We start from the raw sequence: 22,669 nt of genomic DNA, 5'->3' as shown, positions 1-22,669 counted from the left end.
GGCAAAACAGACTTTTACTTCCGGTGCATGACGTTCTGGCGCTTTCGGAGTTTGGAGAGGCTCGAGTGATAACGCGAGAGTCGGGAAAGGGCGCAGGGTTTGAAACATGGCGGACGACGTGGATCAGGTATGTGTTTCTGAAGAATCTCGCGGAGTAGTGACATCCTCACGCCCCGCTGGCTCTGTTGGGTTTTGCATACTAGGGCTGCTTTCTTAAGTTCATAGTTCATAGAAAGGTAGTTATGCCGCTTGTCTCTGGGTCGTTGTGGTCTGGAATTGTGCCTCAGGCCGTGAAGTCTTGTTAGAAGTCCGCCTGAAAACTAGTTTCTCCTCCCTCTTTTTCTCTTCTCTGAGTTTCACCTTTATCTATAGCATGGGAAATTCTCCATGCGTGCCTCACGGAACTGTGGGATTCTAATAGCATGATAACAAAGTTAAGGAGTTTTATCATTACTGAGTGCAACAATTGTTACTCCAACAGATACTTGGTGAACATCAGCTTTGAATGGTTAGAGACGGTTTTAAACACTAGGAACCCTGACATTGACCCCACTTGGAGCTCGTACTGTGGCTCGTACAGATAAAAAGTAAACGCAAATATGTGCGATATGTAGGAACTGTGATGTGGTATGAAGGAAACAAACAAGGAACTGGTTTACAGAACTGATAGTCTTACAGGCTTTCTCACCTACTCTTCCTCCTTCCCAGCATACTGTTCCTCAGGTTGTGGATCCTGGGTGCACCAGGCCATAACTTGGACTGAAATCTCACCTCATCAGAGAGGACTTCTTTGGCCTCCTACATAAAATAGAACTCTCCCCAGTCCTTTTTTAAAATTTCATAACATGTTATTTGTTCATATTAAGTGCAAGCTTTGTTTAATGTCTATCTCCTGCTCCTGCCTCCCAGAATGTGTATTTCTTAAAGAGCAGGAGTTTTGTGCACTGTTCTGCCCTTGGGATTTAGAACAGGGCTGGAAACACCCTGCACATTTATTGAGTGCATAAATTGGCTGATCAGGGAGGCCTCTTTGAAAAGGAAATATTTAAAGCTACAGGTTGAAAAGGGTAGACAGTGGGCATCACAAACTGAAGCTAAAGGAGCAGTAGGCCTCTGTCATGTGTATATTCTTATAGTGTTATAATTTTTTAGATGCCTCCCTGGACTAGAATGAAGCTTGAGGGCAGGGAGTGACTTCTGTATCATTGTATCCTAGTTGGTTAGTTGGTCCTTAACAAACACCGGTTGAACTCGGGATGGGGACCAGTTGAGTCCAGTATTTTTTCTCCTCTCATTTAGCCTTTTAAGGCTGTAGAGCCTGTAATGTTCAGTCACCTTCCTCCATTGGCTTCCCGTACTCACAATTTTATCAACTCTCCTGCCTTCAACCATCCCATCCACATGGATGACCCCAAGTCATCCTGGACCTGATCTCTTTTGACACCTGTTTCCAAATATTCTTTAATATAAACAATGACTATCATTTATACATACTCTTTGCCTGATACCATTTTAAATACATTAAATATGTTAGTTAATTTAATCCTGAAAATCATGAAGGGAAGATTGTGGCTTCTTCATTTTATAGCCAAGAAAACTAAGAACTAGAGATGGCATAATTTTTAATCTCGATTCATAAGTGTCAGAGTCAGGAGTTGCCCTCTTGTTGCCTGACTCCAAAACCAGTGCTCTCAGCATCCATTCTATACAGCCTGGTGAATATATTTCTCTTACTGGCCATTTGGCACCCGAAAGTCGGCTTGCCCTGTACTGAATTCATCATAATCTTCCCTCAAACTTCCATTTCTGCTTAGCATTCTGACAAGTGTATAGTAATCATTAAGTGAATATTTTTCAAATTACTAAATGATGTTAGAGATAAGGCTAACATCCCTGACAGCAACTCCCTATACCCTGAAATTGGGTCAGGAAGTTTGGATTTTCAGGGAACCAAGTACAGTCATTATATTGCTGTATAACTGCTTCCTCTGTGTGTATGTTTCAGCCCTCATCTGTATAGCATTTACTTTGTGCTACTCTTCTAAGTCTTCATATATCGTTTAAGCCTCACAACAAGCAGTATTAGTTGTGTACTATTGTAATCCACGTTTTACAAACTATGAGACTACTGCACAGAGGTGTTAGGTTATTTGCCCAGTCACACAGCATAGCATTGATTTGAGCACTACATTCTCTTTAGTAATTATATTACTAATCCTGTTTCTTTTATCAGCAACAAACTACCAACACCGTAGAAGAGCCCCTGGATCTTATCAGGCTCAGCCTGGATGAGCGAATTTATGTGAAAATGAGAAATGACAGAGAGCTTCGAGGTAGATTACATGTAAGTAAATTACCTTGAAATCAGATTATTTTCATGTCATCTCTCCCTGCTCTTATGCCCTTCAAATGTAAAAAATGTCCACTGTGGAAGAGCATTTTGAATGTAGAAGATAGAGAGGTGGAAGGTCACCTGTATTTCTGTAAGTCAAATAAGACAAATTTATTCATATTTTTCACATTTTTTCCTAACAGAAATTTGAATTTATTCTTTCATTTTTTACTTCTTTTTGCAAATAACGTTTCTCCATTCTTACTTAAATGTTCTTTAAATTACTGACATAACATAAATTTGTGTTTTCTTGTGAAAAAATTTAAACAGTGTAGAGGTACATAGAGTAAAAGGTGAAATCCCATTTCTTCTGTTGATAACCACTATTAAAAACTGGGTCTCTGGTTTTTCAGATCTTTTTTGTATAACCACATGTATATGTTTATATTTATGTCCATATGTATAATGTGCACTTTTAGAGATGGTATATACACCATCTCTAAAAGAATGGGATCTTGCTATAAGTATTTTTGAGCATCTTTCTCTTTTACTTAATCTTCCTTGGAAGTTATTGATCATGAGTACATAGAAATTCTTATTGTTTTTAATGCTTACTGGAGTTTTTTAATTTAATTTAAATCATTTTTTATGTCTCAGTTACTGTTGACATACAACATTAGTTTCAGATGTATGCTATATGTAGTTATTAGAATATTATTGACTATATGCCATACTTTAATCCCTGTGATTATTTTGTAACAACCAATTTGTACTTCTTAATCTTGTCACCTTTTCCATCCATCCCCCATATTGTGACTCTCATAATGTTCTCTGTATATGTCTGTTTCTGTTCTGCTTCTTTATTTTGTTCTTTTAGATTTATTTGTTGACAGATAAGATTTAGATTCATGTGCTGCCATTTTATTGTTCATATTTTTTATATCATTTTTTCTTCTTAAAGAAGACTCTAACATTTCATATACTGGTTTGGTAGTGATGAACTCCTTTAATTTTCCTATCTGGGAAGTGCTTTATCTAAAATGATAGTTTTGCTGGGTAGAGTAATCCTGGTTGTACATCCTTGCTTTTCATCATTTTGAATCCTTCTGGCCTGCAAAGTTTTTATTGAGAAATCAGCTGATAGTCTTATGGGGGCTCCCTTGTAGGTAACTAACTGCTTTTCTGTTGTTGCTTATAAGATTCTCTCTTTGTCTTTAACTTTCATGTTTTAATTATGATGTGTTTTGGTGTGGGTCTCTTTGGGTTTGTCTTGTTTGGGACTCTGCACTTCTGGACTTGGATGGCTATTTTCTTCATCAGGTTAGGAAAGTTTTTTTGTCACTATTTTTTTCAAATGGGTTTTCAACTTCTTGCTCTCTCTCTTCTCCTTCAGGTATGACATTGATGTTACTGTTTGTATGCATGAAATTGTCCCAGAGACTCTTTACACTGTCTTCATTTTGGGGAGTTCTTTTTTTTTGCTCTTTTGTTTGGATGTTTTTTTGCTTCCTTATGTAACAAATCACTGATTTGATTCTCAGCTTCATCTACTCTACTATTGATGTCCTGTAAATTATTCTTCACTTCAGGTAGTATAACCTTCATTTCTGACTGATTCTTTTTCATGTTCTTTTTTACGCTACTAAAGTTCTGAGTTCAACTACTTTTCCCCTAAGTTCATTGAGCGTCCATATAACCGGTGTTTTGAACTCCGCATCTAGTAGATTGCTTGTCTCTGTTTCATTTAGTTCTTTTTCTGGAGTTTGTTCTGTTCTTCCGTTTGGGCATGTTTCATCGTCTCCTCACCTTGGAAGCCTCTGTGTGTTTGGTTCTATGTATCAGGTAGAGCTGCTGTGTCTCCAGGGCTTGATAGAGTGGCCTAATGTAGGTGTCTGTAGGGTCCAGTGACACAGCCTCCCCAATAACCCAAACTGGGCATGCTAGTTGCGTTCTTCCAACCCCCCTGGGGTGGACTGTATACCCCTTCTTGTTGTAGTTGAGCCTTGATCGATGTTGGCACGTCAGTGGGATTTACCCCCAGGCTGATTGTGAGGACTGGGTGGAAGGGTCTGCCCCACAGAGCAGGACTTAGTTTAGCAGGGCTATGGTCCCTGCTGAGTCTTCCCTGTGAGTGTATCACTGCGAGGGTGGTGGGTGGTATTTCAACATGATCTGAAGCTGTCCACAGGGAGTGCTGGCGCTGGCACCTCCTGGGAGGGTCAGGTGAAGGTCCACAGCCACCTGTGTTCCACCTGGGGCCATGCGGCTTACGCTGCATAGTGATCTGCAGCTGACTGCTACCTGTGCTGGGCTGGCAGGAGAGGCCAAACTGCAAACCATTGCCAGCTGCTGCTAGTGCCAAGCCTGGAGCCACTTAGTGAGAGATACAAGGCAGCTGAGGCCAGATGTCACTTGTTTGAGAGATTTTAGGAAAGTCTAAAGCATGAACCAAGACAGGCCATTTGTATGGAAAAGGCACTGAAAATAGCTTGGGTGAGCCCCCAAGTTTGGTGGGGCGAGGTCTCAGGGAATGAACAGGGTGGGGCAAACAGTTTTAGGCAGATTGATGGAGTCTCAGATATGGCAACTGGGGTTTGATGGCACCTGGAGGGTACCATAGCTGGCTCTGGGGGGAATGCTCATCAAATGGCCTCTACCAGCACTTTTGTCTGGTAGAAAGCTGCCCTCCCCAACTCTCACTCTTATGCCAAGTACTTCAGTTCTTCCCCATATGTTCTTGGTGCCTTTCAATCCACTGTACCAGTGCCGGAGCTCAGAAAAAACAGTGAGTCAGGTAACTTTGTCTGTGGGCCCTTTAAGAGGAATTGCCCAGGACTCCAGAAGCCTTTGTCTCACTCAGGTTTACTTTCTGCTGGTTGTTACAGTCAGAAGTTAGGAGAACTTCTCTTACTAGCACTAGAACCCTGGGCTTGGGGGTCTGGTGTGGGTCTGGAACCCTTTGCTCCTCTCCTCGGGGGGACATCTGCAACCAACATATCCCTTCTGTTTTTTTGCTGCCACTCGTGGGTGTGGGGACAGCCCCCTCCCTCAGCATCTCCGCCCCTCCAATCCATCTCCATGTGGCTTCTTCTTTAATTTCCTAGTTGTAGGACTTCTATTTAGCTAGATTTCAGGCGGATCCGAATGATGGTTGTTCGGTAGTTTAATTGTGATCTTGATGTGGTGGGAGGATGCGAGTGCCACGTTTACCTATGCTGTCATCTTGACCAGAAGTTACGTGGAATTCTTTATATGGCACTAGTGATATTTAGATTGTTTTCCATTTTTTGCTACTATAAGTAATGCTGCAATAAGCATTTTTGTACATTTTTGGGGTGTGTATCTGCATATATTTTTATATGATTGGTGCCTTGAAGTGGACCCATTTATGCAGAGAGAAACTAAAGGTTTTGCCTCTTGTTGATAACATGTCACTTTCCAGATTGCATTGTTTTTATTACTGCCACTCTACCCTAAAGTGATTAAAAATAGCTAAAATTTATTGAGCATTAATTATTCCAAATGTTTTATATATAATACATATCCCATTCAATCTTTATAACAACCTGTGAGGTCAGATACTAAATATCCCAGTTTTGTAGTTGAAGAAATTCAGGCTCAAAAAGGTGAAGTTCCTTGCATGAGGTGACACAGTCAGTAAATTACGAACCCAGGCAGTCCGGCTTCAGCCTCACTCTTAACTACTGTGATTCCACCTCCCATAAAACCTAAAGGTAAAGAACCTGCTATTCTTGGAAAAGAAGTAAGGACCTAGGGAGACATTAGTCTTAATATACAGCTAGCCTTAGGGGAAGAGGAATGCCAGGAAATGAAACAGTAGCAACTTTGCCAAGAAAAACAGAATTGAGCTTAATCACCTGTGCCAGTCAGTGGCACATGGAGAGATACTCTGGGATAGACATACTGCCTTAACTCTTTGAGGCTTCTTTAGTTCCCTATGTAGAAATTTCATTTGCCTCTATACTAAACAGCCCCCCAAACTTTTGTTTTTCTGGCCCTAATCTGTAGATTTTTGCTCTTAGTGTGCTCTGCCTAGCAGTTCCCCATGTGGCCAATTGAATACTTTTATTTTGATGTGAGCTAGTAAACCATGTAACACTTTGTTAAAAGTAAGAGAAGTAAGTGGGTTCTGAATAAGCCCCCTGGAGGTTCACCTTTTATTAAAATACATGAGCTTTGAAGTTTAGATTGAGGACATCCCTGAATATTGTATTGCAGCATTTATTGGTTGAGCCCACAAGTGCCAAACACAGTTCTGGCTAGGTTATAAATGGGTGGAGTGTTGCTTTACTTACATTACCTTATGGTTTTTAGTTTAGGACAGGGAGGATTGAATAATGGTGTCCTATGCCTTTAGGAGACTATAATGCTATCATTTTAGCAATTAAAGTATTTTATTTCCACGCTGTTAGAGATGGAATTGAAAGAAGCCTATCTCTGGCAAGTGTGGCTCAGTTGGTTGGAGCATCATCCTGTAGACCAGAAAGTCATGGGTTCAGTTCAGTTCCTGGTCTAGGCACATACCCAGGTTGTGGGTTTGATCCCTGGTCAGGGTGCATATAAGAAGGCAAGCAATCATATTTTTTTCTCTTATATTGATATTTCTCCCTCCCTCTCCCCCTCCCTTTCTTTCTCTCTAAAAGCAATGAAAAAATCCTAGAATGAGGATTTTAAAAAAAAGTCTGATGAGTTTGCTATTTTTATAATAAATTATTATAAATGATGGAAGTGCCTTGGGTAAAAAGTAGGGTGAACCCTTTAAAAATAATTTCACATTATTTTAATTAAATTCATTTTTGGCCATTTAAACAGTTTTATATTTTTATCAGGTCTGTTCAGTTATTGTTGGAAATGATTTCTGACAAAACAGTATATTTATACACCAAGATTATTATTATTTTTAAGTATATGTTATTGATTATGCTATTATAGTTGTCCCAGTTGTTTTTTCCCCTTTATCCCCACCTCTGCCCTGTATCCCCAGCCATACTACAGCATTGCCCCCACACCTTAGTTTATGTCCGTGGCTGTTACATATAAGTTCTTTGGTTTCTCTATTTCCTATACTATGCTTAACCTCCCCCTGTCTATTTTATGCCTACCAATTATGCTTCTTATTTCCTGTACCTTTTCCTCCCATTCTCCCCCTCCTCCTTCTCACTGATACCCTCCATGTGATCTCCATTTCTGTGATTCTGTTTGTGTTCTAGTTGTTTGATTAGTTTTTGTTTTTGAGGTTCAGTTGTAGATAGTTGTGAGTTTGTTGTCATTTTACTCTTCATAGTTTTTTGTCTTATTTTATTTCTTAGATAATTCCCTTTAACATTTCATGTAATAAGGGCTTGGCGATGATGAACTCTTTTAACTTGACCTTATCTGGGATGTACTTTATCTGCCCTTCCATTATAATGATACTTTGCTGGATACAGTAACCTTGGTTGTAGGTTCTTGCCTTTCATGACTTGGAATACTTCTTTCCAGTCCCTTCTTGCCTGCAATGTTTCTTTTGAGAAATCAGCTGATAATCTTATGGGTACTTCTTTGTGGGTAACTTGTCTCCTTTCCTCTTGCTGCTTTTAAGATTCTCTCCCTATCTTGGGTAGTCTAATGATGATGTGCCTTGGTGTGTTCCTTTTTGGGACTCTCTGAGCTTCCTGGACTTCCTGGAAGTCTATTTTCTTTGCCAGGTTGGGAAAGTTTTTCTTTGTTATTTGTTCAGATAAGTTTTCAATTTCTTGCTCTTGTTCTTCTCTTTCTGGCACCCCTATGATTGGATGTCAGAGCACTTAAAGTTGTCCCAGAGGTTCTGTAGCCTCTCCTCATTTTTTTAAAAAAATTCTCCTTTCTTCATTCTGTTATGGTTGAATGTTTCCTTTTTCCTTCTGGTCCACACCATTGATTTGAGTCTCAGTTTCCTTCCTGTTACTGTTGGTTCCCTATATATTTTCCTTTATTTCACTTTGTGTAGTCTTTATTTCTTCCTTCATTTTGCGACCGAGCTCAATCATTTGTGAGCATCCTGATTACCAGTGTTCTGAACTCTGCATCAGATAGGTTGTCTTATCTCCTTGTCGCTTTGTTCTTCTTCTGGAGTTTTGATCTGTTCTTTTATTTGGGCCATATTTCTTTGTTTTGGCATGCCAGTCTGGATGAATATTTCTTTAACTCCTTGGTTGTTGGAGTTTCATGCAGTTTACCTTTCTGGAAGTTCTAGTTGTTTGTCGTTTTTAAATTGGTTGTTATTCTGCTTTTGGTTGTGCAAGAAAGTAAAGCATTTATATCTACACTTCCATCTTGGCTGGAACCCAAGATTATTTTTAATTTGCAAGTAAAAGTTTATGGTATTTGTTTTTCTTTTAATTGTCACTCAAGCACAGTTGTCTCCATTTTCTCCTGGCCCCACCCTCGATCCTATCCCGCTTTGGCTTTGTCCATGTGTCCTTTATACATGCTCCTTGATGGCTCTACCCCTTTTTCCCCCATTACCCTCTACCCCTCCCCTCTGGTTACTGTCAGTTTGTTCTTTATTTCAATGTCTCTGGTTATATTTTGCCTGTTTGTTTGTTTTATTGGTTAGGTTCCCCTTAGGTGAGAACCTAAGGTGAGATCGTATGGTATTTGTCTTGTGGTATGAGTACTATGTGTCACTTGTAATTGAGCCATTTGCATATTGTAAGCCCTGTTCCTTGTTTTTTAATTTTGTAATTTTTGGGTCCCTTACCCTCCCACTTCAGGCTTATGATCAACATTTAAATATGATATTGGGAGATGTGGAAGAAACTGTGACTACTATAGAAATTGATGAAGAAACATACGAAGAGATATATAAAGTAAGTCATGCAGTTCTACTTACTGTTTTTATTTATTTATTTATTTTTTACGTATTTAAAGCTTTTATTTATTTATTTTTAGAGGGGAAGGGAAGAAGAGCAGGAGAGAAACATCAGTGTATGGTGTCCTCTCATGCGTCCCCTGCTGGGAACTGGCCTGCAACCCAGGCATGTGCCCTGACTGAGAATCGAACTGTGATCCTCTGGTTCATAGGCCCAGGCTCAACCCACTGAGCTATACTAGCCAGGGCTACTTACTGTTTTTAAAATGCCAATTGTTCTTAATATCCAACAGCTTAACAATTATGGAAATCCTGTCATGTTTTAACACCTACTCATGGACTCAGTGGAGTGTAGCAATTAAAAGCAAAGTCTTTGGGGTCAGACAGACCTGGTTTCTAGCACTGGCTTGGCCACTTTCTACCTGGGGTATGCTGGGCAAGGGAATTAACTTCTCAGACTTAGTTTCCCCATTGGTAAGCAGGAATACCACCACTTAACCTCTGCTAAGGTTGTCAGGATTCAGTAAGATACGACAGTGTAAGATCCCCGTGTGTGTTGATATATAACAATAATACTGACAGTATTCTTTTGTTTGATGTGGATTTGATCTAGCAATACTCAATAGAAACTAAAACTGAGAAATTTTAAAATATTAACGCATTAAAAATAACCTATTATGTTAACAAAAGTAGCATTCTTATGAACAATAACTATATTTTCTAAAATAAAATATTTAGTGAGAAGTGTGTTTGTTTCACATTTTTGCAAATCTCTTTATTGTGTGGCTTAATTACATCTAGTTTCTCACATCTTTTTTTCTGCATTTAATGTGTTGTGATATGTTATAATTGAAGAAAATTCAACCTCACAGATAGTTGGCGGGTATTTTTTGTGGATACTTGCCTTTGGTGCCATCCTCAAACTCAAGAGTGCTGGTTTAAAGGTTAGTTGCAGTGTGGAATGTGAAACCATGTTATTGAACTTTTTGTACTTTTGTTATATGCAAATTCATTGGTCTGCCTTGCACCTCATATGGATCTTTTACACCTGTGTGATTTTATAACATCAAGCATCGGTCATTTGGAACATACTAGTTTACTGAGTTACGCAGATCTTTTAAATGTTGGCACATTTTATTCTTCAAATATATAAAAAAAACATATTTGTTGTTAAGTCTTTCAAGTATTGGGAAGCCAGTCTCTGGTCCTTCTAGAGCATAGTGGTTTAAACCTGGATTCAAATCTTGACTCCCTTGCTTCCCAGCTATATAGTTATACCAAATTACCCACTCGTCTGTGACTAAGTTTCCTGGTCTCTAAAGTGGGGGTGGTAATAGGACCCACTTAATACACAGCCTTCAGATTAGCAACAGATACATAGTAAGTGTTCAGGTGTTTGCCTTCATTGGTTTTGTAATTCTGCTTTATCATGGCTTTCCTCCTTCTTTAACCACCCCTGATTCCTTTGCTAGTTTTCTTTCTTTCTCTCTCTGAACATGGGCTTTATTTTTTTATTTGCACTTTTTTCCCTCAAAGATATTATTTAGTAACTTTTATTTTATAAGCCATGAGTACAGTACAGCATAAAAGCTTGGACTCTTAATAGATCTGGGTTGAAATCCTGGCTGCTAGTGATGAGTTACGTGAACTTGGGCAAGTTATAGGAACTTCCTAAGCCTTGGGGACCTCCTCTGTGAAATGCCGGTACCTGTGCATGCCTCCCAGGATGATACTAGGATGCACTGAGTTTGGTGCATGGAGAGCTGGCAGCATGTTGTGGTAGGTGGCCAATATAAGTATGGATAAACCCGACCAGTTTCTTTCCTTTTCCCAGCTTTGCTCTTATTTCCAACATTCTTATTGAAAATTCTGTTCTGTGGATGTTATCTCAAATCTAGTACATCTAAAACTAAACTGGTGTTCTTCACCTTCAAAAATTCCCTACTTCTGTTTATGATTTGCTCATTTATTTAGACCGTGAATCTCCAAATTTCCCTTTCACTCCCACAGGTCAGTAACTACTTCATTTGAGTCTTTGTTCATGTTAATACATGTCATCGCTTTCTTTTCTGTTACCATGACCCTGGCTCAGGCACTGTTCTTCGTGTGTACCTCCATTCTAGCCTGTGCATGACTGACTGCCACTAATTGTCCTTGAACATTGCTTTTATTTGTCACAGTCATGCTTAGAGACAGGCTTATTTAAGGCACTCTACGGCCTATAGAGCAGAGTGTAAGATCAGGCTAGGTTAAGGCCCTCCATAGTATGACTGTAGCTTCCCATTCTCCGTTCTGATGACTGTAGCCAAGTTGACTGCCTTCGGAGTGTGCCCTCTATCATTCTGCTTCTGTTTCTTCCCATAGCATTTTACCTAGCTGAACTGTCTTGTCTCTTCCCACAAAGCTTTTTCAAGAACCAGCTCATTCCTACCTCTTTTGTGATGCTTTCTCTGACCATCTAGATCTTCTTTCCTCCTTTGGTTGCATCTTCTTTGAGCTGAGAACTGATTTCACTTTTTCCTTTCTGTATTTTCATCTTGTCAACTATTTGATGGCAGAGACCAGGACATTATTTGTTCTGTTCCCCACAGTGCCTTGCTGTCTCTAGGCAATGAGTGTATGGTCAGGTTGTTGGAGGAGGACGGGGTAGGGAGGGAGTGGACATAACGAAGTGTAGTCCTAGAGAGGCACGGTATGTACTATTAAGTTGTACAGTTAACTGGGAAGTGGAAATAGTATCAGTAGATGAAAAATATTACATTTTAAGAGTTCATTTTAATCCAGTTTCAACTTCTGGTATATAACTTGCTAACTATTTTTATCAGGCTGTTAATATTTTGCTTTTTATTAATTTTATTGAGGATGTCTCTCTGTTTTCCAAGATTTGACAGCACTCTGGTTTGTAACAGTAAGTCAGTCTTTTTCCATATCTGCTTCTTCAACTGAAAAATGAGGGGACTGACAGTGAACTCTTAGCACTTAGATATGTAAAAATCTCTAGTTCTGAGTTCTCTACTAAATAATGTTAGGGGAAAACAGTCACACAAATTGAACTTGGAGGGAATACTTTGTGAAAACAAAAAAAGAAATATAAAGGTAGAGAGAAAATATTTACTTATTCAGGAAGAGAATAAAGAGGGGTAGGTGAAGGAAGTTAATATGTCTTGAATAACTGCTATATGCCAAAGCCTTGCGTGTTTTACCACATTTAATCTCCCAGTAACACTGAGGTCATTGATATTCCCATTTTCTGGCTGAATAAATTAAGTTCAGCTAGGAAGAAATATGGTAGGGATTTCAAACCTATGTCTAACTGGCTTCAAAGCCTGCAGGGCTCTTTGTATTAGGGGCTGGAACTCAAGAGTCATTGATGGAATTGGTGGACAGTGAAATCTCGACATTGGTAGAATAGCACTTAAGTTCTTGCTGAGCTAACACGGGTAGATTGAATACAAGAGATTATCACGTAAATCTCTAGGATCTGGCAGGCATGCTTGGTTCCTGCCACTCTGGGCTTTAAAATCTAATTTGTAAAGTGCCTAGCACACAGAAAAATTTCAGGTACCTCGAACATGAACAGTTAGGCAAAATATCTAAGGGAGTATGCACTGGATAGAAGAAAGTGTTCTACCATAACATAAACTCATTCTAATAGGAGACAGAGGGATGCATGTAAGGTTGGAGAACTACAACCTTTGCTGAATGACTGCTATATGTCAGGCACTGTGAAATCCATTTTATATGCATCCTATTTAATTCTAACAGCTCAGTGAACTAGGCCTGGGTTAAAGCTGTTCTGCACTGCTGTCCCTATGAAATTTGTATAGTATTTCCCAAACTTATATAACCATAGTACTTGGTTTAAGAATACACGTTGCTGCATAACAATTTATCCCCAAACTTAGTGACTTAAAAGCACACATTTATTAACTCACAGTTTCTGTGGGTCAGGTGTCTAGGCAGAGCTTAACTGGGTCCTTTGCTTCAGGGTCTCTTACGAGCTGCACAAATGTGAAGGCTCTGCTGAGGAGGATCTGCTTCCAAGCAGCTCACTTTCATGGTTGTTGGCAGGATTCAGCTCCATGAAGTTATTGGACTGAGAGCCTCAGTTCTTTGCCATGTGGGCCTCTACCACCATTTGGTAGCTTGCTTTGACAAACCCAGTGGAAGAATTGGCCAGCAAGATGGAAGTTACTGTCTATCATGATGGTGACATCTCATAGCTTTTGCAGTATTCCATTGGTTAGAAGCAAGGCACAAGTTTCACTCACACTCAAAGGGAGGTGGTTACACCAGGAGGCAGGGATCACTGGGGGCAATCACAGAAGCTGCTTACCTTGGAAAATGCTGCCATGTTCAGTTTTGTTCACTGGATCTCCAGAAAACTGTAATTGAATTAATGGAGAATCATTATGGAAGAAATGAATTCATATGAAGGTAAGGGATGGAACCTTTTTGTTTTATTTTAGATTTTTTACTTATTTATTTATTTCAGAGAGGGCAAGAGAGAGAGAAGAGAGGGAGAGAAACATCAGTGTGTAGTTGCCTCTTGCAGGCCCCCTACTGGGGACCTGGCCCACAACCCAGGCATGTGCCCTGACTGGGAATCAAACTGGTGAGGCTTTGGTTCACAGGATGGCACTCAGTCCACTGAGCCACACCAGTCAGAGCAAGAGAGAAGGAACTTTTTTGGCTCAGAAATATCACTTGAGTAAGGCTTTGAATGAAATATATCAGTTGTTTTGGGGAGCATAGACTCCTTCACTAAATTTACTGTCCTAGAACTAGATGCACTTGTTACAACTTTGAAGGAAACCAGAAGGAAGTTCTGTTACGTAATAGCAGAAAGCAGACCTGTTGTATTTGTTTCTCCAAGGGTGATTGTTGAACCAGGACTATTGGCATCACCACTCGGTCAAGTATAAATACACATTCATGGCCCATATCCTGACCTACCCCATGAGGATCTCTAGGCATGGAGCCCAGGGAAACAAGCTGTTAAACAGGTGGTTCTAAGGCACCTTCAAATTTGAAAACCTCTCCCCACAGAAAGTGTTATCTAGAGAAGAGTTAGATAAACTCAGGGATGACAGATAAATATATTAGAATTTAGTATACTGTACAAGTATTACTTGAATTTAGTGGTAGGATCTTCAACTGTTTCTATAAAACAGTTTTGTTTTTTTTACATTTTAAAAGTGTTATGAAACACAGCTATCAGTAATATTTTCTGCCTGGCTGAGACAAGACCCCACATCTTGCTCTGTCTGCTAAGACATGATTCCCAGTCTTGGGACAAAGCCGTAAGACCTCTCAAGCCAAAAAGCATTATGAAATCGCTTGCAGATAAAGGGTAGGTGGTCTTGTGGTAGGTCTTGATGGTAGGGCCTCAGAGACAAAAATAGGAACTTCCTCTTGTAAGACATCCGGGGCAAATAAAATCTTAAACTGTTACCCAAATGTAACAGAGTCACTCTTATCTTTGTTCAGAGCAGAAAAGATTCCATCGGTAGAACCTTTTCATGTTAGGTGATATGTTTATAAGATCTCTCCGACAGCTCCTTTGGGAAGTTGTTTTCCCATAAAAATATTAAACTCCTTTTATGTTGAAACACCTCACATAGTCTGTCTCTGTTGGTCTCAATGGAAATAAATTCAGAAGGTTTTAATCTCTTGCACTTAAAAAATGTATTTTTTTCCTGAGCATGAAAATAATGCATATTCACTAAGAGACTTTAGAAAAGACAAAAACAGTATAAGAAAAATAAAAACTACCCATCCTACTAACCAAAAATATCTACTGAAAATATTTTCTTTTATTTCCTTTGTATCTATCTTGTTGCTTGTTTTTTTTTAAGTTAACATGGACATGATCATAATGTAGCAATTCTAAAATGCACTTTCTATTTCTTACATACATTTTAGCATCTCTAAAAATGGATTTGTATCTGACAGATGAGATATGGGAAGGAATTGTGTCATAGTTTAATTGGAAGCATTTTTTCTTTTTTAGTTGAATGAAGTTTACATATGAGGTCTTAAATGTGATGAAATATAGAATATATTATTTTAACAATATTTAAAATTCTCAGCTGAGGGTATGTTTTTGATTTTAGAGAGAGAGAAAGGGGGCGGGGGCAGAGAGAAAGAGAAACATCAGTTGATTGCTTTCTGTATGGGCCCTTACTGGGGATCAGACCCACAACTTAGATACGTGCCCTGACCAGGATCAAACCCGCAGCCCTTTTGGTTGCGGAATGACCTTCCAACCAACTGAACCACCCAGCCAGAATATACAATTTACATTCTGCTTTTTTCGTGTAACATTAACCTAAAATTTCACCATGAAAGTAGACTTTCCATAAACATTTTCACACTTTTGTCTTGAATTCTGCTTGTGACAGAAATTAATCCTTCTCAACTGTGGTGTCTTTTTATAGAGAGAGGAGCAGTGCTGCTCTCTTTAGATCCGTGGTGAGCTGACGTGGATCTGCCTCCCTCATCCCTACCCCAGTCACCTTGCAGTGGGTTCCTCCTGAAGCTGAAGGTGTGTGTCTGCACACATGTGTGTCTCTGGGCGGAGTGTCTGTAACAGATTCTCCAAGCAGTCACTGACCTGGTGGAGGTTCATGACTGCTGCCTTTGAGGGCCATTCTGTGCGCGCTGTCCAGTGGGTGCACAGTCTCTCGGCTCCCAGAGATGCAGCTGCAGAAGAGAGGCAAAGTTTATTTAGTTAATGAAACTTTTTTTGCATTGCCATGTTTGTTAGATATAATATTAAAAATGATATCTTTGAATAAATGAAAATACTTTTCTCTCCCTAGCTGGTATAGCTCAGTGGATTGAGTGTGGGCCTGTGAACCAAACAACTGCGATTTGATTCACAGTCAGGGCAGATGCCTGGGTTGCAGGCCAGGTCCCCAGTAGGGGGCACATGAGAGGCAACCCCACATTGATGTTTCTCTCCCCTCTTTCTCCTTCCCTTCCCCTCTAAAGATAAATAAAATAAAATCTTTTAAAAAATACTTTTTTTCATTTCAACTGTAAAGAAAAAAACAATTTCTTCTCTAGAAAGTGTAGTATGTCATTTTCCATACACAAGGTCTATTTTCTTGTACAAACAGTTATACCTTGTAGGATTTTTAGCTGTATGTGTAATAATTTCTCCTCGTAGTATATAAATGTATATTAACTATAGATACAGAAAAAGGAAATAATAGTGATATTATGGGGAATACCTATGATCAGTTTTATTCAGCAACATGGAAAACAACCACTATACTCTTGGTATTTCTTTCCTAGATAGTAAATCAGACTAAATGCTTCCTCAGTTGAACCCATTTTATGTTTTTCTCTCTCTTTCCTCTGTTGAAATCACTAATGAATATATCAACATTACTAAAACAGGGAGACCCACAGACCATATAGGTGTTTTTCCATAACTTAATAATTGACTTCTGAATAACTAACTTGAGTACTGACTTGTTAATGGGAAGGTCGGTCGCAGTCAATCCCACTCTTTTTGCTCTCAGCCCTGCATAATTAGGGTCTCCGTTTTGTAAACTGCTAAAGGCCTGTGTGTATTACTTGGCCCCGGCCTACTTTTTCAACCGGCCATCACGTTTACCACCTTCCTTCAGCAAACGCCTCATGCTTTGACTCCCGGTTTTCTCCTGGGGATGTTGTTGCCCTTTTGGAACTGAGCCACCTTGCTCCCTCTGCTTGCAGCATCCTCCCATACCGTGCAGACCTTCACCTGTAGGCCTCTAGACGGCATCACATACTTCTCTTAGACCTTTACCTAGACGGCCCCTGTCCAACAGAACTGTCCAGCAGTGGAAATGCCCTATCTCTCCAGTGCTCAATTCAGTAGCCAAGCCATATGTGGCTGTTTAGCACTTGAAATGTATGCTGGCCTGACTAAGGAGCTGGATATTTAATTTTAATTTTATTTTAACCACCTGTCCAAATTTCATATTGGACAGAGCAACTGTAGGCCAACTCCCCATATGGAAGGAACTCTTCCCTCTTTACAAACTTTCCATTCAGAAGTAATTCTTCTCTTCATGATCCCATCATATATATCATATATATGCCCGTGTATGTCTATACACACACACATATATCTCTCTAATACTTAATACGTACCATATTTTGTTTCTTACCCACTTTAGATTGCTTTCAGTTTAACTTTTTGAGTAGATGATGGAGTCACACAGTTTAAAGGTCACTAAACATAAAAAGTAATGTAATAAAAAAGTCTGTGACTCCATCCTGTATTTTCTTTCTTCCTTCATCCTCAGAGGTAATCATTGTTACTGGTTTCTTGAGAATCTTCCTCAGTGTCTTTATGCTTATGCTAATGGATTATTCTCCCTCTCCATTTTTTTTTAAATAGTGCGCCATGCATGCTGTTACACACATTGCTCTTTCAGCTTAGTATGTCTCAGAGCCTTTTCCATTTGCATATGTAGCTTCTTTATTTTCATATGTAGCTTCTTCATACTTTTGGTTTTAGCTTTACAGTGCTCCATGGTATAGATGTTCCATAATTATTAAACTGTTTTGCTGTTGATGGACAAGGTAGACATTTCCAGTCTTTTGCTAACACACACTATCCTGCCATGAATAATTTTATCTTTTTCTTATGTGTAATTCTTGTAGGATAAATTCATTCTTTCTCTACTTTCATTTCTAGGATGGGGATTGTGGGAGGACAGGTTCATGTTTTATTCATCTCCGTGTCTAGTGTCTGTCATCGTACCTGATACATGATGGGAAGGGAGAACACACACAACCACTCACCCCACTCCTGTATATGACAGGTGGCAAGGCTTGGGTCTGCAGTCCTTGGCAATGAAATAAACTCTTCCCTCTTTGAAACTCGTTGACTCAGCCTGAGGCTAAATTTAAATTCCACTCATCTAGTCTACACATAAATGTATAGGTATGTAATATTAAAATCTGGGTGAAATTCACAGCTATTACTACAAAATCTACTACATTTTTTTTGATACTGATTTTATAGAATTCTTACCTAGAGAATGTAAGTTTACACACTGAACTCCTCTTTTTCTCAAAAATTATTTGTCTGTAGCCCAGTCTTCTGGATGGGTGCTGTGAATGGGTAGCTCAGGGCGGGTAACTCACCTCAGGGTATTGGAAAGTTACCCTTACAGGCCCTGGCTGGATAGCTCGGTTGGGTAGAGTGTTGTCCAGATAACACCCAGGTTGTGAATTCGATCCTGGGTCAGGACGCATGCAAGAGTCATCCAATGAATCCCTGAATAAGTGGAACAGCGAATCGGTGTTTGTCTCACTCTTCTTCCTTCTGTCTCCCTAAAATCAATCTATAAAAGATTTTTAAAAGAAAGTTTACCTTTATAGACAGGTTGGCTAGACTATGGCAACAAATACCCCCCAAACACATAATAGCTTAACACAATTCAAGTTTGTTTCTTTTGTTCCCCCAAGTTCCTCTTTTAAATTTTTTTTAACTTTTTAAAAATTGTTGTTCAAGTACAGTTATCTCCATTCCACGTTTGTTTCTTGATCACCTAATTTTTCCAGACAGGTGTCCTCCACAGTGTTATTCAGGAACCCGGCTCTTTCCATCTGGTAGCTGTACCTTCCTCTCTTTACCATCACTCACCTCCAGCCACTGGCAGCAAAAAGAAATGGAGGAGTGTTCATGGGCAGTTTTGTGAACCTGGCTTGAAGTGCCACATTTATCTTCTCATGTTCTTTAGGCTAGAACTCAGTGATAAGATCATACCCAACTGCAAGGAAGCCTGAGAAGTTTACTTTAATTGTGTACTGGAGAAGAAAAAGGAATTTTTATGAAGAGCTAACAATTTCTGCCATGGTCTGCTCTCTTGACAACCAAATGTCTCGTATACCATAGGATTTTTAAAAAATTGTCTCCGTGGTGAAATGATCCTTCCCAGTTCTCTTTCCCTAGTAACATGATGTAAGTGGAAGGTCAGCTGTTTTACTAGGAAACACTGCTTATGGTGAGAGTGGTTGCTGGTTGGAAAACTGCATGTGAACTGGGAGTGAACTCCAAGTGCTGTTAGCCCGTAGCTTTGGGCTTGCCTGAGTGTGATGTGATACTTGTAAAGGCACATGCCTCTCTCTAGTGATTATGAAGTTGCATTTGTGGGACTGTTATGGGATACTGCTTCCTGCGTGGAGCTTAGGACAGCTAAGTCAGGGTGGCTCCATTCGGGTAGCTAGAGAAGAGTCCTTGGAGAGTTTTAATGTCTCCCACGAGTATGCTGCCTGGCTGGCTCACTTTCTTCCTTCTGGAGTCTGCGCGCACCGGTATTAGCATGGCTGTATTGAGTTTTGTGAATGTGATTGTCTAGTTTCTATGAAGACCAGCAGGGATGAGTATTGCAGAACCCTGCTTCCTACACACTGAACACACTCACCTCTGCCCCCAAGCAGGTAAGCAGGATCCTGTTCAGAGTGGGATCTCCACATGATTGGCAGTTTTCTGTCAGATCTGCGTGTGGGCACTTGTGGTACAGATTGCTGTAAACTAGAAAGGATGAATGAATTGCCGTTGCCCCCTCCCCCCCCCACATCCACTGAGGCAGAGCAGGGACAGGCTATCCACCATAAAAACCCTTTTGGTAAAGGAAAAAGTGGGAACATATAGCAATTATTGGTCCTTAGTTTTGAGAATCCCCTGGGGAGGTGTGCCTCTTCCCTGCCCCAGTAGCACAAGAAATCCATTTGTTATGTTAAGTGTTTTTCATGTGGTATCTGGTGCATACCTACACTAAAACAACTTTTTGTTTATCTAGAATTCAAATTTAATTGGGTGACCTGGAGTTTTACTTGCTAAATCTTGCAGCCTTAATTGCAGGGTGCAGAGCTTCAAAGGCTTTTCTTTTCATGCAGCCTGTGGTTTCTTTGGCAGTGCAATTTCTTTAAAAATGACTTGTATGACTACAATTTGGTCGCTTCTAATTAATTCTGTGGGCCAGGTTCCCCAATCAGTGTTCTTTCCTAGACATAGGTTTTAGATGCCTTTATTTAATACTATCTCACCTGTGTTCCTCTCCCTCAAATTAATGTTCACTACCTAGAGGCCATTTGCCAGAGTGAGTGTGGGTAGGAAGGCAGTACCCTTAATCCGATCTTCGCTTCAAGGCTGAGTTTGTTTAACAGGAGTTTTACTGGGCTTTGTTCCTCTAAGCTTTTTCCTGCTTATGTCTACAGTTTGGGGTCTAAAAACAGTTGGCTTTTCTAACGCTTTGAATTCTATGTCTTGTAATCTCTGCTTGAACACCAGCTAGTTCTTTTCCTGAATCCATCTCTTTCTTATACTCCTTGCTGAGTGCATCAGACTAACAGTAGCACCTCTAACAGTAGCGCCTATTAACAGTCGACTTTTCTAATCTCTTCCCCAAGAACCTGTAGGTTTGGGAGGTCTTGGGGCTATTTTCCAAGTCATTGCAGTTTTACCATGTGTTTGCCAAGGCATAAGAGGGCTTTAAACATTCCATGTCTGTTTTGTTACTTCCTGAGGGGTGACACCGAGGCTAACCTCCCAGGGAATCCGTTTCGTGTGTATGAGTGCGGTAGCAACATCTGATGGCTCAGCACCATAGGATTTTATTTTTTCCCACGTAATGGTCCTGAGTGGAGTTTTAGGTTAGCATAACGGCTTTCTTCTAGATGTTTGCCCCCAGGGGCCCAGACTTCCTTTTATAGGGCTCTGACCTCCCATGGGTTCACCAGCAGTAGGAGGAAGACCATAGAGGGGAATTCGTGGGCGGGGTTTATGGATCAGTCACTTCTGTTTACTTCTCATTAGTTTAGAAATCAGTCTCATGCCATGTTTGGTTGCAAGGGAGCATGAGACATACAGTCTAGCTGTGTGCAGGGAAAAGAATGGATTTGGGTGGATAGCTCCACTCGGGACCCCAGTTATTGCTGTCCAGGAAAAGTGAACCATTAATAGATTGGCTCTTTGTGCTGCAAAGGTCAGTGATCAGGTTTTCTAGTCAGTTTGTTTGTGTTATGATGAATCTGTGTTTGTTTTTTGTTTTCAAATTTCTCTTGTAAAAAAAAAAACCCCAAACAATGCTACTAAATATTTTTGTATGAATGTGTTCTCTTCTTTTTTTCTTCTTCCAGTCAACAAAGCGGAATATCCCGATGCTCTTTGTCCGGGGAGATGGAGTTGTGCTGGTTGCGCCTCCGTTGAGAGTTGGCTGAAACAAAGAATTTATCCTGTGTGGAAATCAGGAGACTTTGTATGATCGTATCTTTAAGTGTAGAAGAAAGATATTCAAAAGAGAAACCTGCGTAAATTTAGATGTTGAGAAATGACCAAGGATTCTTCCGCTCCTGAAATGAGTTGGTTTTCACATGACCTACAAATTCTTAAGCTAAATGGCATTTTTATTTTTGTCTAATCCTTCCAATAAATGTGATCACCAAGATGCAGCCCCTCTTTTTGGGGAGTTGATTTGCTCCATTGATTTTTTTTCAGACAATTTCTGATATTTTTAAATTTAAATTAAATTTGATGCTTTCTTTTTTTTTTAATGCAGTCTCCTGTCTTGTGAATTCTTCAAGCACACGTCTTACATTCACTTTACCTGTACACACACAGTATGTACCAACTGTGTGCAGTGCACCAGGTTGAGTGCTCTCAGTATGCTTCTTCCCCCCAAGTCTTCTGGGGAGGCATTTGTTTAAACCAGTAATTGCAGGACAGTGGGATCATTGCCCATATAATGATGCATGTATAGGATGCCATGAGAGCACAGCGAAGAGTACCCAGATCAGAAAGGGGTTTGAGGTGGGCAGGGAATGTGTCATTGTAAACACTGACATTACAGTGAAATATGAAGCCTGATTTCCATCTGGCCTGATTTATTTCTAAAGTTAAGCTTCAGTGGTTATATGCCTGTGTGGTTCAGCTTGGTCCTATCTACTAAAGCTACACATATTTTGTGATGCAAAGGAACCGTTTTTCCATTCCTAGATTACAGGCCATTAATGATGAAAGGGCGCAAACAACTTATCTCAGTGGCACAATAAAACAAAGTGGCTAAAAGCAAAGCTACTTTTATTCCTAGCTTCAGTCAGCACTTAATGCTCGAAAGTCATCTCTAAATCTTTATTAAGACAGAGCTTAGAACCTGGCATCCTTCATTAAATAGGTTGTACCATTTTGAAATATAGAAAATTCAATATATGGATGGTTTGTCTATAAATATGCTGAATGTGTGTTTGTTAATTCATTGTCAGTCACGATATGCTAACACGCACAGTATTTTAAGCCATGAGCAAGAAAGATGGTTTTGTAGACATTGTGTAGGAAGGTTTCATTTTCATTATTTATTGTACCTGTCCCTACAAGTTAGTGGAAAAGGGAAAAACGAGTGTGGGGGAGCTGATGGGGTTTTATCTAGCGAGGCTACACAGGAGAGAACCTTCCTTCACTTCTGCCAGCTCCATAC

The 22,669-nt window shown here is 39.9% G+C and overlaps 1 protein-coding gene across 1 annotated transcript; it reads left to right on the top strand.

Annotated features, from left to right (window-relative positions):
• The first annotated feature begins 18 nt into the window (after positions 1 to 18).
• LSM3 (LSM3 homolog, U6 small nuclear RNA and mRNA degradation associated) lies at positions 19 to 21,749 on the top strand. Its single transcript, XM_037139371.2, has 4 exons — positions 19 to 127; positions 2,234 to 2,344; positions 9,088 to 9,183; positions 21,336 to 21,749. Exons 1-4 carry the CDS (start codon positions 107 to 109, stop codon positions 21,414 to 21,416), a joined length of 309 nt encoding a protein of 102 aa, XP_036995266.1. The 5' UTR covers positions 19 to 106; the 3' UTR covers positions 21,417 to 21,749.
• Positions 21,750 to 22,669: the final 920 nt, after the last annotated feature.

This window comes from Artibeus jamaicensis, unplaced genomic scaffold (genome assembly GCF_021234435.1).
Source record: "Artibeus jamaicensis isolate MK-2021 breed Jamaican fruit bat unplaced genomic scaffold, CSHL_Jam_final contig_519, whole genome shotgun sequence".
Lineage (NCBI taxonomy): Eukaryota > Metazoa > Chordata > Mammalia > Chiroptera > Phyllostomidae > Artibeus > Artibeus jamaicensis.
Note: the sequence above shows the minus strand (reverse complement) of the source record. Positions and strands in the feature narration are given on the sequence as shown.

What these genes read in the sequence shown, in the direction of transcription:
- LSM3 (XM_037139371.2), top strand. Translation starts at nt 107, where the DNA reads ATGGCGGACGACGTGGATCAG. An exon ending in AGCTTCGAGGTAGATTACAT is followed by an intron (nt 2,345 to 9,087) that starts GTAAGTAAATTA and finishes CTCCCACTTCAG; the next exon opens with GCTTATGATCAACATTTAAA. An exon ending in CATACGAAGAGATATATAAA is followed by an intron (nt 9,184 to 21,335) that starts GTAAGTCATGCA and finishes TTCTTCTTCCAG; the next exon opens with TCAACAAAGCGGAATATCCC.